This window comes from Zonotrichia leucophrys, chromosome 1 (genome assembly GCF_028769735.1).
Source record: "Zonotrichia leucophrys gambelii isolate GWCS_2022_RI chromosome 1, RI_Zleu_2.0, whole genome shotgun sequence".
Taxonomy (NCBI): Eukaryota; Metazoa; Chordata; class Aves; order Passeriformes; family Passerellidae; genus Zonotrichia; species Zonotrichia leucophrys.
In genome coordinates, this window is record NC_088169.1 from 95356017 (window position 1) to 95374324 (window position 18308).

At 51.0% G+C, this 18308-nt stretch overlaps 1 protein-coding gene across 1 annotated transcript; it reads left to right on the forward strand.

The window, feature by feature from the left end:
• Nucleotides 1-7637: 7637 nt before the first annotated feature.
• LAG3 (lymphocyte activating 3) lies at nt 7638-13058 on the forward strand. Its single transcript, XM_064702868.1, has 8 exons — nt 7638-7707; nt 7938-8109; nt 8305-8531; nt 8787-9044; nt 9216-9509; nt 9829-10119; nt 10387-10502; nt 12951-13058. The coding sequence occupies exons 1-8, from the start codon at nt 7653-7655 to the stop codon at nt 13056-13058; spliced, it is 1521 nt and encodes a 506-aa protein (XP_064558938.1). The 5' UTR covers nt 7638-7652.
• The last annotated feature ends 5250 nt before the right edge of the window (nt 13059-18308 follow it).

An 18308-nucleotide genomic window follows, 5' to 3' on the forward strand; every position in this document is an offset into this window, starting at 1 on the left:
CCTCCACATCATCCTCTAACAAGAATTATACAGTCTTTGTGACACATAACATTGATTTTGGTTTGTTTGCAGTAAAGTTGCTGCCTGAGCTCACCACTGTTTTCTTCAGATTAGGTAGAAGAAATCAAACACCTCAAGTTCATTCATTTCAAAGCAAGATCCCCAGGCTCTCAAGTGAGATTTTTTTTGTACCAATCTTCTAAATCCTTTTCCATTTCTCCACATCCTTTTTCGAAATATGGACACATTCCAGTAACTTGTGCTGTAAACAGAGGTAACACAATCTGTTCACTCTTTGAGATCCCATTTTATACAGCATGTTATCATCCATCCATCTCCCTCCCTGGAGTCTTGTCTTCCCAGGATACTGTATTCTCTTCTGGAAGTGTGATCCACATGCTTGGTTCCTCAACACAGAGCCTTATGTTTGAATTCCAAGTGTGACTTTACCAGGGCTCTTAGGAGGCAGTGGCTTCCCCTGAACCTTGCCAAACAGATGCACCCTGCCAGCAGGGACAGTCTCACCTGCAGGGCTCTGAAGCCTCCTTACCATGTCTTGGCAGTATAAGACATCCATGGGATGTTGAACAAATCCTGTGCAGCCTAGCCCTGGAAGCTGACATAGTCTGAATTTCCAGGAGACTTTCATCTCCTCAGCAAAGGGTCTGAAGTATTTACACAGGCTACAAAAGCATTAGCTGTTTTATCTTCTGCTCTCTCACACGCTGTGCAGCTAAAGAGAGTCCTTGGGTCTTTTGTGGCTTTCAGAGGAAAACCTGGCAGAGAAACCTGTCACAGGAGAGAGAATTGCTGCTCAGAGTGTGCTCCTCCTGGAGAATGGGATCTGATGTCTGAAACTTCTTAGAACCAGGAACAATTATGAATAGCACCAAAAAAAATCAAGCTTAAACCCATGTTTACTCCCTGTCACCTCAATTGCACCCCAGTGACCAACTTTCTAATATTCAGTTTGCTCTCCATTTTGGGAACCCAGATCTCTCATAGTGACACAGGAGACCCCACCCCTCCCTGGGAATTTTCAAGTCCATTCATAGTTCCAACTCTTTGGTCCCAGCCTCTCTGAGAGTGAGTAAGGGCCAGCCCTTACACCAGGAAAGCCTGTTCTATGTGCCAGCCCTCTCCCAGCATGGTAAGAATGGGGGCACTCAGAGCCAGCCAGGACTCTTGGCAGTGCTGAAGGCAGGAGCTCAGCCAGCAGTGATTATCCACAATTGGGGTGCTCAGGATGCACCTGGGCCAGGCCCTGAGCAGCCCAGTCTAGTGAGAATCACCTGCTGGGGGCACAGGGGTGGAGTGGGGACCCAGAGGTGCCTTCCCACCTGAATCTCCCTGTGAGGCCGTGGCTGACAAACAGGAGGGTTTGTTTGGGTTTGTGGGCCTTTTGCCTGTGGGGCAGTAGGAGATATCCCACAGAAGTACACAGGGTGCCACCTGCCCTGAGGAGCCAGGTGGAGAGGAAATTGAAAGAACAGCTCAGCTGCCAGCACCCTCTGAACTGCAGTCTGGCACACCATCCTGTTAACCCAGCACAAATAGGTGGTGCTGCAGAGAGGGGCATTCCCGTCCTCCCTTCCATCTCTCCTGCTGCCTCTCTTTTGTCAACACTGATGAGCAGCAGAGAATTGATCCAGCTGAAAACTCAGCTATAAAGGAATAAATCCATTTTGATTTACAATGAGCCCTTTGAGTTTAAAAATGCACCATCTCCTTCCCTAGACATTTTTTGTTCAGAGCCAAGTGGCTGGGGATCACCAAATCAGAGACTTTGTTCTCTTCAGGACTATTCTGGAGCACTGCTGTGCTCTTCCTTGCTGTGCCATCACCCACAGCAACCTTCCCTGTGGCTGTACTCTTCTGCAAATGATTTCTCATAGCATCACATGCTCCTTTAGTTACCCTACACTTTCCATATCTAGCTTTCCCACTAAGAAACGAACAGCATATTCACTATTTATGAAATGTTTGCCTGCAGCTTCCAGAGATGCAGTGCACCGTGGACTCCTGTTCTCCTGCCACCATGCACCATGAAAACACAGCACATGGATCACATCTACTTTTCACAGCTCCTCAGGACACACATGGAGCTAAGACCAGCACCAGACCCCTCTGTGCCCTGAGCAGCAGCATCTGAGACATGACCAAGGTGCCTCTTCTGTGTTGGAGAGAGCCATGGTGCTGCCCAGAGCAGGGCACAGAAAGGGTCTGAGCCCCAGGAGCAGAAGGCACATCCTTTTGTGGTGATTTTTCTCTGAGGGGATTCCATACTCTCACATGAGAGAAACAGCAGCAATGGGGATATGAGCCTGGAATATGTGGATCAAACTTTCTCTCTTGGCATCGGTAAAAATATCCCCCAGATCTGCTGCTGGGTCTTTAGACCAGCAGACACAACCCACATCTGTTCTGGAGGTCCCACAGGCCAAAACATCTCCAGGAAAAGCAGTTGTACAGTCTCCCTGGAAAACTGTGAAGAGACTGAAAGCCAAAGCAGCCACACCTGAGAAGGGGATGTTTTGCAGTCTCTTGGGGGAATGTGGGTGCCCTGGTTTCACTGCATGTCCAACATCAGCCCCAGAGCCTGTCCTGACACCACCTTGCCACCACGTGTTGGGCTCCTGGGTACCCCTTTGCCCTTGAGAGAACCCACTGGAGCCCTGGCATTTGTTTTGTTTGTTTGGGAGGCTGTTGCATGTTTTTCCATTGCATTAAAAGCATGAATGCTGCAATGACAGATGAGTCAAAATGTAACCCAGCCTGCTGCATGGATTTTTGTAGTTAATCCACCTCACCCTCTGTGTTGCAAAACACAGGGGCTGTGGCATCAAAGACATCATTTAACTAGATACTGGCCAAGGTACTGATGAGCTATCACCAACTCCACAGGTAATTTTGGACAACTGAAGGGGATCCTGCAGCATCCCATCTTTCCTGCAGGAAGGGTCTTTTGGAAGAGAATAGTTTCACACTTCTCCACAGCGAATGCTGGCCAGATACAAGTTGCCAGCTGCCAAACATGCCCATGAGTGCTGCAGATCCTCTTCAGTAATTAAATTACCAGGATTTTTTTTTTTAGCAGAAATGCAGCCCACGGCTTCAGCCAGCACCTCCCAGTGCTGTTCCCTACTTTCTAATTCAGGTTTCTCTGGGATATTCAGCTGTCTGCTGAGGATTGTCATACAAAGGGTGCTTGCTTGTAGCACTGTAGACAGAGGCTGCAGATTTGTCCAAAAATCCTATAAAGCTACACATTCCTAAAGGTGTTCCTGTGGGATTCTGGGAAGCAGGCCACCAAGACTCTCTTCAGCAGCATAGCAGGGACCTGTGTTGACTCAGGCACTGCCCATCCAGCACACCCTCTAAAAACCTGGAAAAAACCCCTTTTCAGAAAAGCCTCCAAGTCAGGCATCCAGTCACTCTTCCTACTCCAAGAACTTCTGCAGGGGCACATTTTGGTTTCACCCAGACCTGCTGAGTGCTGTGACCTTTCTCCTTTCCAATCCTCTTCTCCTCACTCCTTTTTGGCACCCTCACCCCGGATGAATGGATCCCTCTGACATGTGGTATATCCCGCCCTAGGAGGATAATTTGCCGCTTCCAGGCATCACAGAGGGACAGAAGAAAGACTGGAGCAGCCCCTTCCTCCCTCAAAAAAGGAAGTTTGTGCCCACCCTCAGCTTAATCTCACACACAGAACGCATCTCGGGTTGGTGCCTTGGCGGAAACCACCGTGGCTCTCTGTATGGGTGGAGTGGCTGGCATCCCTCTGCCCCAGGGGTGCTATTTCAATGCCCCTCTGCCCCAGGGGTGCTGTTTTGATGTGTTTCCCCACTCTGCATTTCACACAAAGCCTGCAAAGACGTGGGCCCTGCCTCTTTCTGTTTCAGTGCTCGGCTGCAGCAACATGCAGGTGGCCTGGGGACCTCTGTGTCGGTCCCCAGTGCCCAGAGAGGGGCAGCTCCACTCCTTCCCCTCTGCAGCTGACCTCAGATGTCTTTTAGCTCCCTAAGCTCCCCAGGCAGTGCCAGAAGTCTTGCAGTTAATCCCAGCCTGATCCCTGGATCCCTGCTGCCCGTGCAGGCGCCTGTTGAGTACCAACCTGCCCAGCAGCTCTTGCTCACACCACGTCCTTGCCAGACTTTCCCTTCTGTTTCCCCAGGTGTGGCTGCTTTCTGTTTACAGTCCCTTGCCATGGAGTTATTAGTTATCTCTTATTGGTAAGTGACTTGTTTTTGCTTGCTGTGTTTGCTTTTGCGCTGGGCAAACAGCAGTCAGGAGGCTTTACAGGAGCTCCTTCTGCGGGGTGCTCTATCTCAGGAACACCCAGGCCAGCTGATAACCCAGGCTACGAGCCACAGCGTGGTTCCTTACACCAGCTATAGCCTGCAAATAAATTCTGCAGCACCTCACAAAGTCAGCATGAAGCAGAAGATTGTGACCAGCTTCAGACTTGATGCTGCAAGGACTAAAATGAGAAAGTGGAATGTCTCAGAGGAAAATATGGTACCACAGCAATCTGAAAACATGGTGAAAAATTCCTTCAGTGACACTAACTCAATGCAGAACAGAGTTTTCTACTCCAATTTTTCTTGGTCAGGGTGGTTTGCATCTGTAAGACATGCCAAGACAGACAAGAAAAGCCATGTATTAAGGTCATGCACAAGGTGTCTGCTCGTCGGAATTCAGGACATCCCTCTGGCTGTCCTGGATTGCCAGACCCCTGCCAGGGGGCTCAGAGACCCTGGCACAGAGTCCAAGATGCCTGTGAGTTTGATTGTGACCCATGGAGCAAATTACCAACCTTATATGAAGATCTGCAAGCCATGAAAGTCTAAGTAGAATAATAATTAGTTTGTCATGGGGTGAAAATAGATTTTTTGGGGGTTTTTAGAATGGGGGTTCAGGGGGCAAGATGGAGGGATCTGGGCGTGTCCAGCCTTTCTCCTTCTTCTTCTTGGCCTCCATCTTCTGCTGTGATGTTGGCACTTTTAGATTGGTTTAGAGTAGAAGCTCGCTGTCTAACATAGGTGATAGGTATTGGAAAGTTATTGTAAATATTGTACACGTAGTTTTTAGTATAAAAAGATAACACTGCCCCGGGGCAGGCAGAGTGCCTCTGACTGTCCTGCTGAGCGGACCTCGGCAGGTCAGGAGAAACAATTTTATAGCTAAGATACAATAAACAACCTTGAGACCGAGAAATGAAGAGCTCTGACTCCTTCTTCGACTGCCAGGCTGGGAAAAGAGATTTTCTAACCCATCTTGAGGTCACTCTGACCAGCAGAGATTCCGAGATCTGCCCTGGGTGCGCCTGGCTGGAGCTCCTAACACCTGGCACTGCTTCTAAAGGAGCGTTTGGTGAGCTGGGCTCCGTCCCCCTGCCCCTGGCACTCCCGTGTAGCGTGCCTGGCATTTCCCATGGCTCTGCAGAGTCCCACAGGTGTCTGGCAGCCTCCCAGCCCAGGGACTCACATGGGCACTTCTGGGAAGAGGTTCCCATGCCGATGTTGCTCCGGTCACTGCTGTCTCTGCACCGATGTCCTGTTCTGGGAGATGACGAAAATGCCACTCGAGGAGTCAGCAGTTAAAGTGGGTCGTTAGGCAGAAACGTCACCGTGGCTCTGCTAAAGATAGCCTGGTGCTGAGTAAAAAAGTGCCTCCAAAACCTTCATTTCACAACGTGCTCACTCAGCACAATGAGCTTCAGATGTCCCCCCAGTGCCAGGCAATGCCCAGCATTTTCCAGGGCTGTCCATCAGTTCCTCAGGACCTCCTCTGGGGATGGAAGCACATCTTCTCCTTTGCTGGTCCTTTCAAGGGACAAGCTTTTCCCATTCCACTAAGGATGGTCTGGGGGGCGAGAGGGGGACAGTGCCAGGGTGCCAAGGCTACCAGTGCAGGGAGGGCTGAAATGAAGGGGAGAGCAGTGAGCTTGGTGTGTCCCCTGGAAAAAGCCAGGAGAGAGGAGCAGAGGGTGCTGGACTGTGGAGCCCTACGTGTCTCCCCACCACAGTTCAGCTCCCTCCTCTCTCTCTCTCTCAATTTCTCTCTCTCGTCTGCACCCACACACTCACACCATTCTTGCGCTGCTGATTCAAGGGAAAGAGAACTTGATGTTTTCTGCCTGAACTGGTCACCACAAACTGTTTTTCTTGAACAGGAGGAAAAAACACCTCCTGACAACTGTTACAAGTTCCCCATCTTCACTTGTCTCCTCTTCTCTCATGCCATCCCCTGGGCAGTGTCACGCAAGAGGGCATGAAGGGTCACTGCAGAGCAGCCCTCAAGGACATGGAGGCACACAAGGCCACACCTGAACACCAGCCCCACTGCTCAGGAGGCTGAGGAGCCACGTGGGATGAAAGAGCTGAGAGCTGTCCCTACAACAGAGCTCTGCAAAGCACTGGCTCGCTTTTATCTTCCACCTCCACCACACAGCTGAGGAAAGCCAGAGAGCAAATAAGAATTCCTTCTACAGTCAAGAGCAGCCACTATGAGTCACCTCCCTTCCCTCAGCCTCAGAAAAAGCCCAAGCCCTTGGTGGATGAGCCACCGAGGGGCTTGGCTGTCTGATACTCATCACAAAGGGCTGATAACCTGAAAGAGTCAGAGCCAGTGGGTAGCTGGAAACTGTGAACCACAACAGTGGGGGTTCTCTGAGACAAAAAGGGGCCCAGGATGAGGCACGTGGATGGAAATGTATTGTCCTGTGCAAAGGTCAGCAGCTGCATGGGGGCCAGGATGAGCCCCCTCAGCACATGAGCTCGAGTGGGTTTCCCCCAGAGCTGCGGGAACAGGAGGCTTCCTTCCTCACACTCCTCACAGTGCCACAGCACACAGCTCATCTTTTCAGTGCTTATTTTTCCCCTTTGGATGCTCCCCTCTGTCTCCTTGGACCACCTCAGGCATGTCCATACTATGCCTGGACTCTAGATTGATGAGTTACATGTGTCCTGGTTGGAGCTTAGCATGGAGCATTAGCCTTTCCTCATGCTGCCTGTGAACTGACCAATGAGAAAAAGCCAAGTCAGCACATTGGAAAGATTAAAGAAGGGGAAAAAAATTTATAATAATAAGGTAACCAACAAAAGAAAGAACAGCAGAAAAAAAAAATACCAACATGTTCTCAAAAGCCCTGAAAGAATTAGAGAGATCCTGTAAGAGACGGGAAGATCAAACCAAAAAAGGCAAGAGATGAAAGAAAAACATGAAGGGTACTTGCTGGGAAGTGTCTTCTACACTTTTTCCACTGGCTATATAGAAGCGAAACATGTAAGAAAAACAACAGCGACCCAGAGAATTTCCACTAAAAGATGCTTAGAGCAGTGTCTCTGGTCCCTCCCTCTCTGCCCTCACGTGCCTCGGGCTCTGCTGCTTTCTTGGTCGTGACGCATCCTCGCAGTGATACGAGGAAACTCGCTGCCCACCTGCACTATAAAGGCATTGAGGGAAATGCTTTGATCAGAGGCAGAGAGAGAGCAGGAGAGCAAGCTCATCCCACTGACCCCTCTGTGCTCACCCACCCTTTCTGACAACCTTCTTTGCCCATGCCTCACTTTTGCTGATCTCTTCGAGCTTTGGACCTCCTTAAGCACAGAGCTGAGTGAGAAGCAGCCCCTCTCCTGGATGCCACCATGAGGCTGGTGTCCCTGCTGCTGTTCCTCATCTTCACTCTGCTGCCTTTCACTGGTAAGAGGGGCTGAACATACTGGGGAGGGGAGAGTAGCTCAGAAATCTGAGTCTGGGTGTTACTTGATCCCTGGAAAGGCTGGAAGGGAGAATTTCTGCCCTTCCAACTCCACAGAAGGTGGCCAGGTATCATGCTGTATCCTAACCCAGCCTGGCAAAGATGGCATCCCCAGCCCAGAGTGGGATAATACCGAATCCTGCTCTCTGCTCAACTCTCCATCTTGTTACAGCTGGCCACATCCTACCAGGACTATTGGAGGGGAGAAGCAGGGAGCAGAAAGTGTGGGTCAGAGAGGGGAGTTCAGCCGTGCTGCCCTGCCACTTGGGCCCCAAAAAGACAAGGGAGAGCTCAAAGCAGCTGCCTGACAAGATATCCGTGCTGTGGAAGAGGCATGGGGGAAGGTATGCCAGGGCCACAAGACGCACGAGACCTTCTGGGGGAATGGGGGGGGGTTGGAGGTCCTTTGAGCCCCATTTCTCCTTCCCCATGTTCCCTCCTTGCCCATATTCCTTCCTTGCCCGTATTCCCTCCTTCCTGCCCCCTCCCTTGATCTCGTGTTTGCCTCTGGCATGAGCTGCTCCCTGTCCTGCTTGCAGCATGCACCAGGAGCCCCACGTGGTGCTGGAGGTGGGCTACTCGGGCCTGCAGAAGACAGCCCAGCTCATGAAGCCCCGGGTGTCGCTCCAGGACTCTGCCCTGCGCAATGGCAACTTCTCCCTGCGCATCGTGCCCGTGCGTGGCGAGGATGCCGGGCTCTACGAGGCACAGGTGAAATACAGGACAGAGGTGCACAGCTGCCTCGTGGAACTGGGGGTGATCACAGGTAGGACAGGATGGAAAACCTGGCAAAGGGTGATTTTGGGACCAGGGAGGTTGTAAAGGTGGGATGGGGTGGGGATGCCATGTTTGGCAGGGCCGTGTTTGGCGCAGGCAGCACCCTCTGGAAAGTGCAGTTTGCTGCTGTCTGCCCTCAGCTCTGCAGGGGGAGCTGCCTGAGGGAAAAAGTTGGGGCAGCACAGACACAAAGGGCTCCCCTATGACCTCAGCTCACCCCCAACCCAAACCCTTCTTTTTCCAGTGACCCTCAGTCCACCCAGTCCTGTGATAGAAAGTGAGATGCTCTCGATGAGCTGCAACTCCAGCCACCGGGCCAGCCTTGTGGAGATGTGCTGGTTCCACAAGGAGCACCTGGGCCCCACCTCCAGGACCTTCTGCTCCTTGTCCGGGACTCTCTCCATCCTCCATCCAGCCATGAGCGACGCGGGCTCCTGGCGCTGCCAGCTTCGCTACTCTGATAAGGAGATCATTTCTGCCACCTTCAACCTGCAAATTCTGGGTGAGCTCAGCCTCTGTGTTGATACCCCAGCATCCCCAGGCTGATCCCTTTGATGTGACTGACTAACCCCCATGGCCCCAGCTCCCACCTTTCCTCACTTCCCAGGTCAGTCACATCCCTGAGGAGCTCTTTCCAGGCACCACCCCACATTGCCTTCTTTCCTTGGCTCAGGTTTTGATGGCCCAAGCAGCCCTGTGGTCTATGCAGCAGCTGGCTCTGCAGCCGATCTACCCTGCACTCTGAGCTACCTTCCCAGAGCCCTTGGGATGAGGGTGGTGGCAGCCCACTGGAGCCATCTTGCAGGAGGACATTTGGAAGAGAAGAACACCTCCCAGAACCTGAGCAGCAGAAGCTTCCCCCTGCATGTCCCCGTGGTGGGGCCGGGTGATGCAGGGCAGTACCGCTGCGCTGTCTCCGTGGGACACAGGACAATCAGCAGGGACGTGACCCTGGCCGTGCTTACAGGTGAGAGGAGAGACTGGGGTCCCTCACTGCAGACAAACATCCCCACCTGTCTGTGCAATGAGCTCCTGGTCATGGGTTCCCACCCTGGGGGACGGGAAACAAGATCTCTGTTCAGGGCATTGCACTGCATTGGACTCTGCTAGAATCAGGGGCTTTCCTGGGTGATGTGATTATTCCTCTTAAGAATGAGAAAGACAAAAAATAATGTAGAGGGAAATAAAGAAATAAAGAAAAGATGCAATAGCAGAAGAATGGACGAGGAAGAGATGTGGACATGCCTGCAGGTTTTCCTAAGGTTGCTTTTTCCCCTTTGCCACAGTGACTCCGAGCATCCAAGGACCAGTTTCTGAGGGGACTCGTTTGCTGCTCATCTGCAGCCTCACACACGGCCAGGGACATGAGCGTTTCCAGTGGACTCACCTTGACTCAGCCCCCACTAAGAGCAAGCTGGCTCTGGCTACTCCCCATAGCTTGGAGGGCCACAGCTCCCGGGTGGGACCTACCTTGGAAATACCCCAAGTGTCACAAAAGGACATGGGCACCTGGGAATGCAGCGTGCACGGCCCAGAAGGCAGACTGGGAGCACTGCAGTATGACCTGCAGATCACAGGTACTGTCCCCCATGGCTCTGCAAACAACCTCTTCTTCTCCTCGCCCTGCTTAGCTCTCTGGTGCACTTTCCTCTCTCAGCCTCATCCTGTCCTTCTCCCCTTGCACCACTTGGATCCCCTCTTCTTACTTGTCACCAGTTCCTCATGCTGCTCCTTCCAGTTCCCTGCCTACCTCTTTCCTATTTTGCCTGTTGCTGTGCTGTCCCACCCTTTCCTTGTGCAGAATCAGCCCTCCCTTCCTTCCTCACTGTGGTTCCTCCTCACAGGTGCCCAGGTCTCCAGCGCTCCCTCCATCTTTAGTGGGCAGATTACCTTTGGACTCACACTCATCCTCTTCCTCCTGCTTGCCGTTTGTGTCGTGGCTCTGGCCCTACAAAAAAGGGTAAGTGTCCATCACCCCACTCCTGTTATTTCTCCACCCTTATTTGACCTTTCCCAGATGACTCCAGAGACAGCAGTGAAAGGTGCTGGGGACACAGTGGCCGGAGGAGATGTGGGGCTGGAGCAGCCTGCTGATGGTGCCATGGACACGCAGGGAAAGCTGTGGCACTGGCACATTGTACCTGGGCATTGGCAGGTCTGGCTAACCACAGCATTCCTCAGGGGCAGCTCAGACACCTCAGAGAAGGAAGAAAACCTACTAAGCTTTGAAAAGCTTCATGTTTATTGCCCCAGAGATCAAGCCATGCTGTAGTAGAGGAGGGTCAGTTGCCAGGCTTTTGTAGACGTTCTCTCATTCCTTAGCTGGATGCTTTAATGTGACCATCTCCTGGTCTGTACCAATGCCTGCTGGTGCCCAGACATGGATATTGATGCAGGGCTGCTGTTTCTGGCTCAGCCCTCACACCTCAGCTCTCAGCTTCCTGCAACTTAATGCCCTTCATTTGCTCAGCTTGTTCCAGTATCTTGTCCTCCGAAAACTCAGCCTTGTACCTTGCCTCTATGATCCCCCAAGACCAGGCCAGGACTAATCCCTCCCCAGCACGTCAATGGAAAAAACTGTGCAAACAAGTGAGACTGTTTCCCTGAAGTTTTCATATATTGCTCTGCAAATTAATAATGTGGCAAAATCATCCTTCAGGGTTTCTTTTTGCAGACAAGGGAGTAGCTGTGATGCAGCTGCCTCCTACTTAGTCTCATGGAAAGGGCCCATGATGACAATTCTGGTGGGGAAGGGGCTGGGCGATGAGAGCGAGATAAGTTTGGAAGAGCTTACCCTGGTGAAAGAGCTGGGAGCCTTGAAACTGCCTCGAGCTGAGCATGAGGGATGTGACAAAATTGATGAGAAGTCTCAGCAAGCCCCAGTGGCTGGAGGCTGAAGGCAGGCAGCATCACAAAAGAAGCAAGGTGGAAATTTTAAAGAAACCACTGTGGGTAGTGCAAGAGCAGCTCGTGACAGGTTCTTCGTCATCCGTCCTTAATCAGCACTGATGGTAAAGGATAATATGAGGCAGAAATTTACACTTTCTGTGAGACTCTCTAAAGTCTGCAAGGCCAGGGCAAGGTGATCAGAACCAACCTTTCTGGCCCAAAACCTGGGACTGGAACCCCTTGACAGCGCACCTGTAAAGTCTCAGCTAGCAGGAAATGGATGTCCAGCTGTTTGCTTAAACAGCTCCCATCCCACCAGGATATTCAGGATATTCATCGTCCCAAAGCATTTGCATTTGACCCCAAGGCCCTGGTGTGCTGAGCAAGCCAGGCTCCCAGGTGGCAGCAGAGCTCCTCTGTCCATGGGAGTTCCTCATCCAGCTCTGGATGGCCCTGCTTTAGCAGGACTGGATCATCTCCAAAGGTCCTTCCGACCCCAGCCACCCTCTGGTTCTGTGATCCACACCCTTCCCTGCACAGGCTCCCTGTGGGCTCTCCCTCCCTCAGAGTGCAGCTGAGGTGGTGCCTGGAGCAGAGATATCAGCTCTTCTCTGGTTCTCTCTCTCTCTCTGCTGGCATCCTCTGAGACTGCATTTGCTGGTCCTGCTCCCCGTGGTGTATCGTGCTCACCCGATGGGCTGTTGCCCACACATTAGGAATTCCCATTCCAATCCCCTGATCCTATCGATGTCTGATCAGTACTGTTGCATTTCATTGATCCTGTCACTCAGGTTAGTGCTGCCTTCTCCTAAAATATCTCTGTCTTGCATGATATTCTCGTCCTCTTTCTTCCAAATGAGGATCCTCAACTTTATCAGCTGCCTAACTCATTAGCACTTTCACACTCTCTGTGCCAATAATGACTGGTCTTTGAAGACTTGTGCTTTTCATTTCCTTTCAGCCTGGCAGAAACCTGTCAGCAAACTCCAGTCCCTTTCTCTTAGCTGAGATCACACCTACCATGCCATTCTCTAGCTAATCTCATCCTTCTTGCTGTACTGTCTGTGTGTAACCCTATACTGCTATCAGGAGCCCTGAGATCGACCTCTTTTTCACTGCCTAGAAAGTCACTTGTGTGGTTCTGTCTCTAATTTGTTCTTATCTCGTTTTGCACAAGCCTTCATGCCTTTATTACCTCTCCAAAAAGGCGTTGTACAATCTGACATACATCAAACCTGACAGTGGCCTGACCATTGCCCAGATCAGTGATTGCTCTCCCTTAGCCAGGTCCTGTCTTTGTTATTCCTTATGCCCATCACACCACAGAGGATTGTGCTGAGCCAGCCTTCCCCAGAAGGGATTGCATGTCTCAGAGACTGTCTCCTTCCCTGGCTCTGGCAGGGAATGGGAGCCTTCTGCTTGCAAGCAGTAGGACTGTCCTCCACGGCAGGGAGAAGCCCAGACCTGTGCCATTCAGTCTCTCTCCCATGTCTGATGTAGCCTCTTGCTTCCCTTTCAGGCACAGGCTCCTGCCTTCCCAGCCCTGGAGGGGATGTTTGCAGCCAGTGTGCCTTGGAAGCCCATGGAGGAGAAGCAGAAAGGGAAGATGCAGCAAACGCAGTGCTGACGGGAGCAGGGCATGCATGGCAGGTGGAACTCTGTGTGCCACACAGAGAGAGAGGGATGGGCACCGTGCAGACCCCTGTGTGCAGGAGGACTGGGGGTGGCAGGGGCAGGGCTGGGGGCCCTGGAGCTCTGTGCCTGCAGAGGGGCTGCGGGCTGCAGCCAGGGCGAGGCACACTCACCGCTGCAGTCAGGCGGCCAGCAGCAGAGATGCTTTGGAGCTGCTGGCAGTATTTGAGCCAGCAGCTACTGCCTGCTTCAGTGCCACAGGTCTGTCCCACTCTCTGCCCCTCCTTCATGGCCTCCCTCTCAGGATTTCTCTGGTGGAACACTTGGATGCAGGACATGGCTGGAATCCATCTCCCCTGCAGTCTGACAATGTTTTTCCCCCCATGCTGACTCTCTTCTCCTCTCCCTCTCCCTGCACTGCCCTGCTCACTGCCCTGTTGCACATTTTGAGCATTTTAACTTATTAGAAATTCATTTTAGAACTTAAAATAAATTCATGTGATGAAAAAGCCCACTGACCCCTGTGTGTGCTTGTGGAGGAATGTGCCTATTTGACAGAGCTGGGTGTACCTCTGCCTGTGTGAAGCCATTTCTAAGGCTTTTGCTGCCTTCTCTTTCTCTTTCAGTTCTGTTTTACTGAAGTTCCTGTTCGTTTCTGACATTTTCACAGTGAGGAAGGGGAAATTAAATGCCACTAGAGAAGGAAGAATCACAGGTTCAGTCTTTCCTTTTTGCTGCATTTCAGAGCCTTCTTTTCTTTTTTTCCTCCCATCTGACTGTCCTTGTTCATTCATTCATTCATTCCTTTAGTCCTCACATTTTCCTGAGAGATCGACAAGTGGCATTATGGCTCTTTTAAGGATGCACGTAGCAATGTCAGCATGAGTCTGCCAGGCCCCACCTCTCCAGACCTTCAATGTGTTTAAATTTCATGCAGTCAGAGAATGCTCTTCAGGTCCCCTCTGAGCAGCCATGGAGGACTGTGGTACTGAATGCAGCCCCAGAAGAAACACTTGGTAATGAGAGTCACACGTGGGATTTCTCCCATATGGGGCCCACGCTGAGGCTGCTCCCTGTGCAGGATGGAAGATTCTCTTGACTTGAGAGAAGGTCACCACAGCCAGAACAGCTTTTCATTATTTCAGCAGCAGGCACATGAACAGACCCTCTTACTGTGTGGCTCCCCCCTTCCCTCCCCAAAAGGTTCAGGCACTCAGGTAGTGAATGCACTCAGGTGTCCTTAGACTGCAGTAACCCAAAAGTCACAAGTAGTCCACTCCAGGGAGAACATCTGGACTCCTCAGCTCTTTAGCTACTCAGCTATCCATGTGTTTTACTGAAAATGACATATTTTTCTCCACTGAATGCTAGAGAAGTGCACCAGAGCTGCGAGGTACACTTGTCTGCTTCAACCATCCCATGCAATTTCAGGCAAACCCTGGAGCAGAACCAACAAAAGGCAAGACAGTCCAGCGTGGTACCAGCATCTTCCTAGGCAAATGATAATGCTGCCTTTTTTTTCAGGTGGGAGTGATCTGTCTAGCTCAATCCCCTCTCTCTGCCAGATGCTTTGGAGGTAGAGAAAAGGCTGGTTAACCCCTGTGGGCTGAGGGGCAATCCAATATCCACCAGGATCACATCATATTCTCTCAGTGCCTGAGAGTGGTTTGCTCTCTCTTCTCACACACAATGGGATGCTCTCTCCTCCTGTGGGTACCACTTTCAGCACTGTCTGTGACAGCCTGGATGTTCTCATTGCTCAGATGTGTGCCTGGTCTGTCTCTAAACCTCCCTGGTTCCTTGTACTCTCTGACTTCCTCTGGCAATCCGTCCTCGGATCTGCTTATTCACTGTGTGAAAATGGTTCCTCCCTTAGTTTTGAACTAAAAGCTTTCCACTTTCACCATTTTCTTTTCTCCCATCACAAAGGCTGGGAAAAGAGGGACTCCCAAATCTAACCTACCTTGGATGGCCGTTATTTTACCACGTTTTATCACAGCCCCTTTTTTGTTATTTCCCCATCCCCTCGTGACTCACTGCCTTCCAGGTACAAATCCCAGATTTTGGGACATTCTCTCAGACAGTTTGGGCAGGCCCAGCTCTGTGTATGGTCAGCTCTGCTCAGGGCCTTTGGAAGAGGCGGCAGCAGCCCAGCAGGGGAGCAGTGCTGGCTTACATGAGACACAGAGCCTTTCTCTGTTTCACTTCCATCCAGCCCTCCCGTGTTTTGTCTGCCTCTCTGAAAGAAGTTGAACAACACTGAGCTTGTAGCCAGCTGTTCACTGTGCCTGTCATGATAGGCAGATGTCTGACATGGTGCAGTTACAGTGAGCAAAAGCCTGGAAGTGTTTATGCTGTTTAGATTTTCCTTCCTAGAAACTATTTCTATATGTAGGAAAATATTGCCAAATCAAGATGGCACAAGGCAAGTCGGTGGAGTTGAGGTGGAAGGACCAAGAGTCTGCACAATAAAGCAAACAAATCTAGAAACCTGTTTCAAGTGGAGTCAATAAATAGAAACAGGAAATTAAGCAAATGACATATGACAGAAAGAGACCTGATGCCTTTCCATAAGGATACAGTTACAGGTGCAAAACTCAAATAAATATTTTCAACATATCAGAATGTGGTCATTTGACCCTGGCTGGGTTCATCACTCCTTTCTCTAACTGGATAGGAGACAGAAAGTATAAGAAGAGGCTCATTGGTCCAGATAAGGGCAGGGAGAGATCTCTCACTGATTATCATCACATCAAAACAGACTCGCCATGGGCAAATTATCTGAATTTATTATCAATTAAATCAAATCAAATCCAAGCAGGATATTGAGAAAATAAACTCAAATCTTAAAAGACCTCCATCCCACCACTCCATTCTTCCGAGGCTTAACTTCACTCCCAATTTTCTATACTTTCTTCCCCACAGCAGCACAGGGAGACAGAGAATGGGGGTTGCAATCAGTTCATCAGGTCTTACCTCTGGCACTCCTTCCTCCTCAGAGGAAGGACTCCTCACACTCTCCCCTGCTCCAGTGTGGGGTTCCTCCTGCAGGAGAGAGCCCTCCCTTAACTTCTCAAATTTGAGTCCATCCCATAGGCTGCAGTTTTTCACAAACTGCTCCAGCATGGGTTCCCTCTGGGGTCACCAGTCCCACCTGCACACCTGCTCCAGGGTGGGCTTCTCTCTCCACAGGGCCACAAGTCCAACTAGGGCTCTGCTCCAACGTGGGCTTCCCATGGGGTCACATCAGGCATCCACCTGCTTCAGTGTGAGGTTCTCCATGGGCTGCAGGTGCATCTGTGCTCCCCCATGGACCTGCATGGGCTGCAGGAGAGTGTCCTGCCTCACATGGTCTGTGCCACAGGCTGCAGGGAATCTGTGCTCTGGCACCTGGAGCACTCCTGCCCTTCCTCCTGCACTGACCTTGGTGTCTGCAGGGAATCTGTGCTCTGGCACCTGGAGCACTCCTGCCCTTCCTCCTGCACCGACCTTGGTGTCTGCAGGGCTGATTCTCTCACATATCCTCACTCCTCTCTCTGGCTGCAGTTGTTCATGTTCTTTTCATCCCACTTGACCATGTTGTCCCAGAGGCTCTACCACCATCACTGGAGGCTCAGCCTTGGCCATCAGCGTCTTGAGCCAGCTGGCTTTGGCTGTGTCAGACGTGGGGGAATATTCTGGCAGCTTCTCACAGAAGCCAACTCTGTAGCTCCCCAGCTATCTAGACCTTGCCACGAAAACTCATTGCACAGTGGATGGAAACTTTAAAAAATATAGGAAATCCAGTGGAATCCCTTTTAGCAGAGAGGAGAGCTTAAGGAATGTAAAGAAAGTGTTACACATGCAAATTCCTTTGCGTAGGACTCCTCCAAAAGGAATTGGAAGACAACCTTTAATCCCAAACTAATCTTTTTTCAGTAAGAAAGATCAGCATCATTAGAAAAAATCATAACTAGGTCCAGATGTTCTGCAACCCAGACTTCTGAGGGATTTACAGTGAGAGGCTAAATTCTAGCAAATAGCATAATCTGACAAAAGAGCAACAAGAAAAATAGATCTATTGTGGTCTTTGTGCATTCTGCACAGCCTTTTAAAAACAATAAAATGTTAAAACCAGATATCAAATTATGTAGGCTACTAAGGCATACTGAGTTTTATATTTGCTTGGCAAATTTATGGGAACAATATCAGCACCAATCCTGCAAAAAAATCCCATTATTTAGTACTCTGCTTCTGTTGTTTCAACACTTTGATGCATAAACCCAAAATATGTAAGGTTTTACTTTTGCCTTCTAAAGGCAAAACTGTCAAACCAAGCTCCTTACGGGAATGCTGTTGTTGTGGGTAGTGCATCTTGTGCCTCCCACTAAGTTCCAAAGCATCTGGGACAGTCTTTTCATACTTGTGGATTCCATCATGCCCAAGTGTTTCTCTCCTAGGTTTCCATCCCTCTGGCCTGCCAGTTCAATGCCTCTCCCTCCAAGAGCTGCCATATGGTGTGCTCTGCAAAGGGTGTCACTGCCACCTGAATGCAGGGGTCTCAGACGGTCACGTGGCAGGAGGACATAGGACACTCCTGGAGCCCAGAAACACGGGAAATCACACACAAGGGCACATTTTGCAAGGATTTGGTCATTCTCATTCTTACTGAGGTTCGTCTTCTTTTACAAGTGCTGTGTGTCTTCTTTCTTGTCACCAGCTCAGTATTCCCCACTTTTGTACGTAAAACGACACAGGATTTGCACCAAGGGGGACACACCAGCAAACTCCCTAACGAGCTTTTGGGGCTGTCAGGAGCTCAGTTAGGACCCTGTGCTCAGGCACTCCCCAGCCCTTCAAAATGAGACATTAGGAAGAAATTCTGTGCTGTGAGGGTGGAGAGGCACTGGCACACGTTTCCCAGAGAAGCTGTGGATGCCCCATCCCTGGCAGCGCTCAAGGATCCCGGTCTACTGGAAGGCGTTGCTGCCCAGGGCAGGATGTCGGAGTGGATGATCTCTCGGGTTCCCTCCCAAACCACGGGCTCTAAGGGCGGGCAGAGCTGTGCGGGGATAGCTCCCGGTCCCTCCCGGCTCCTTGTTCCGAGCCGATGCCGCCACCTAGCGCACCGTGCGCGGGATTCTGCGGCGCTGACACACCGCCAGCTGCGCGCCAGGACAGCCCCTCCACCAGCCTCTGCCCCTCGCTTTTGCCAAGGCCAGCGATAGTGAGACAGTAAAACAATATTGCATCCTGTATAGGTTCC

Bases quoted from the DNA above. Each gene is read 5' to 3' on its own strand.
- LAG3 (XM_064702868.1), top strand. From the start codon at position 7,653: ATGAGGCTGGTGTCCCTGCTGCTGTTCCTCATCTTCACTCTGCTGCCT. The intron at 7,708-7,937 runs GTAAGAGGGGCT...ATCTTGTTACAG, and splicing joins CACTCTGCTGCCTTTCACTG to CTGGCCACATCCTACCAGGA. The intron at 9,045-9,215 runs GTGAGCTCAGCC...TCCTTGGCTCAG, and splicing joins CTTCAACCTGCAAATTCTGG to GTTTTGATGGCCCAAGCAGC.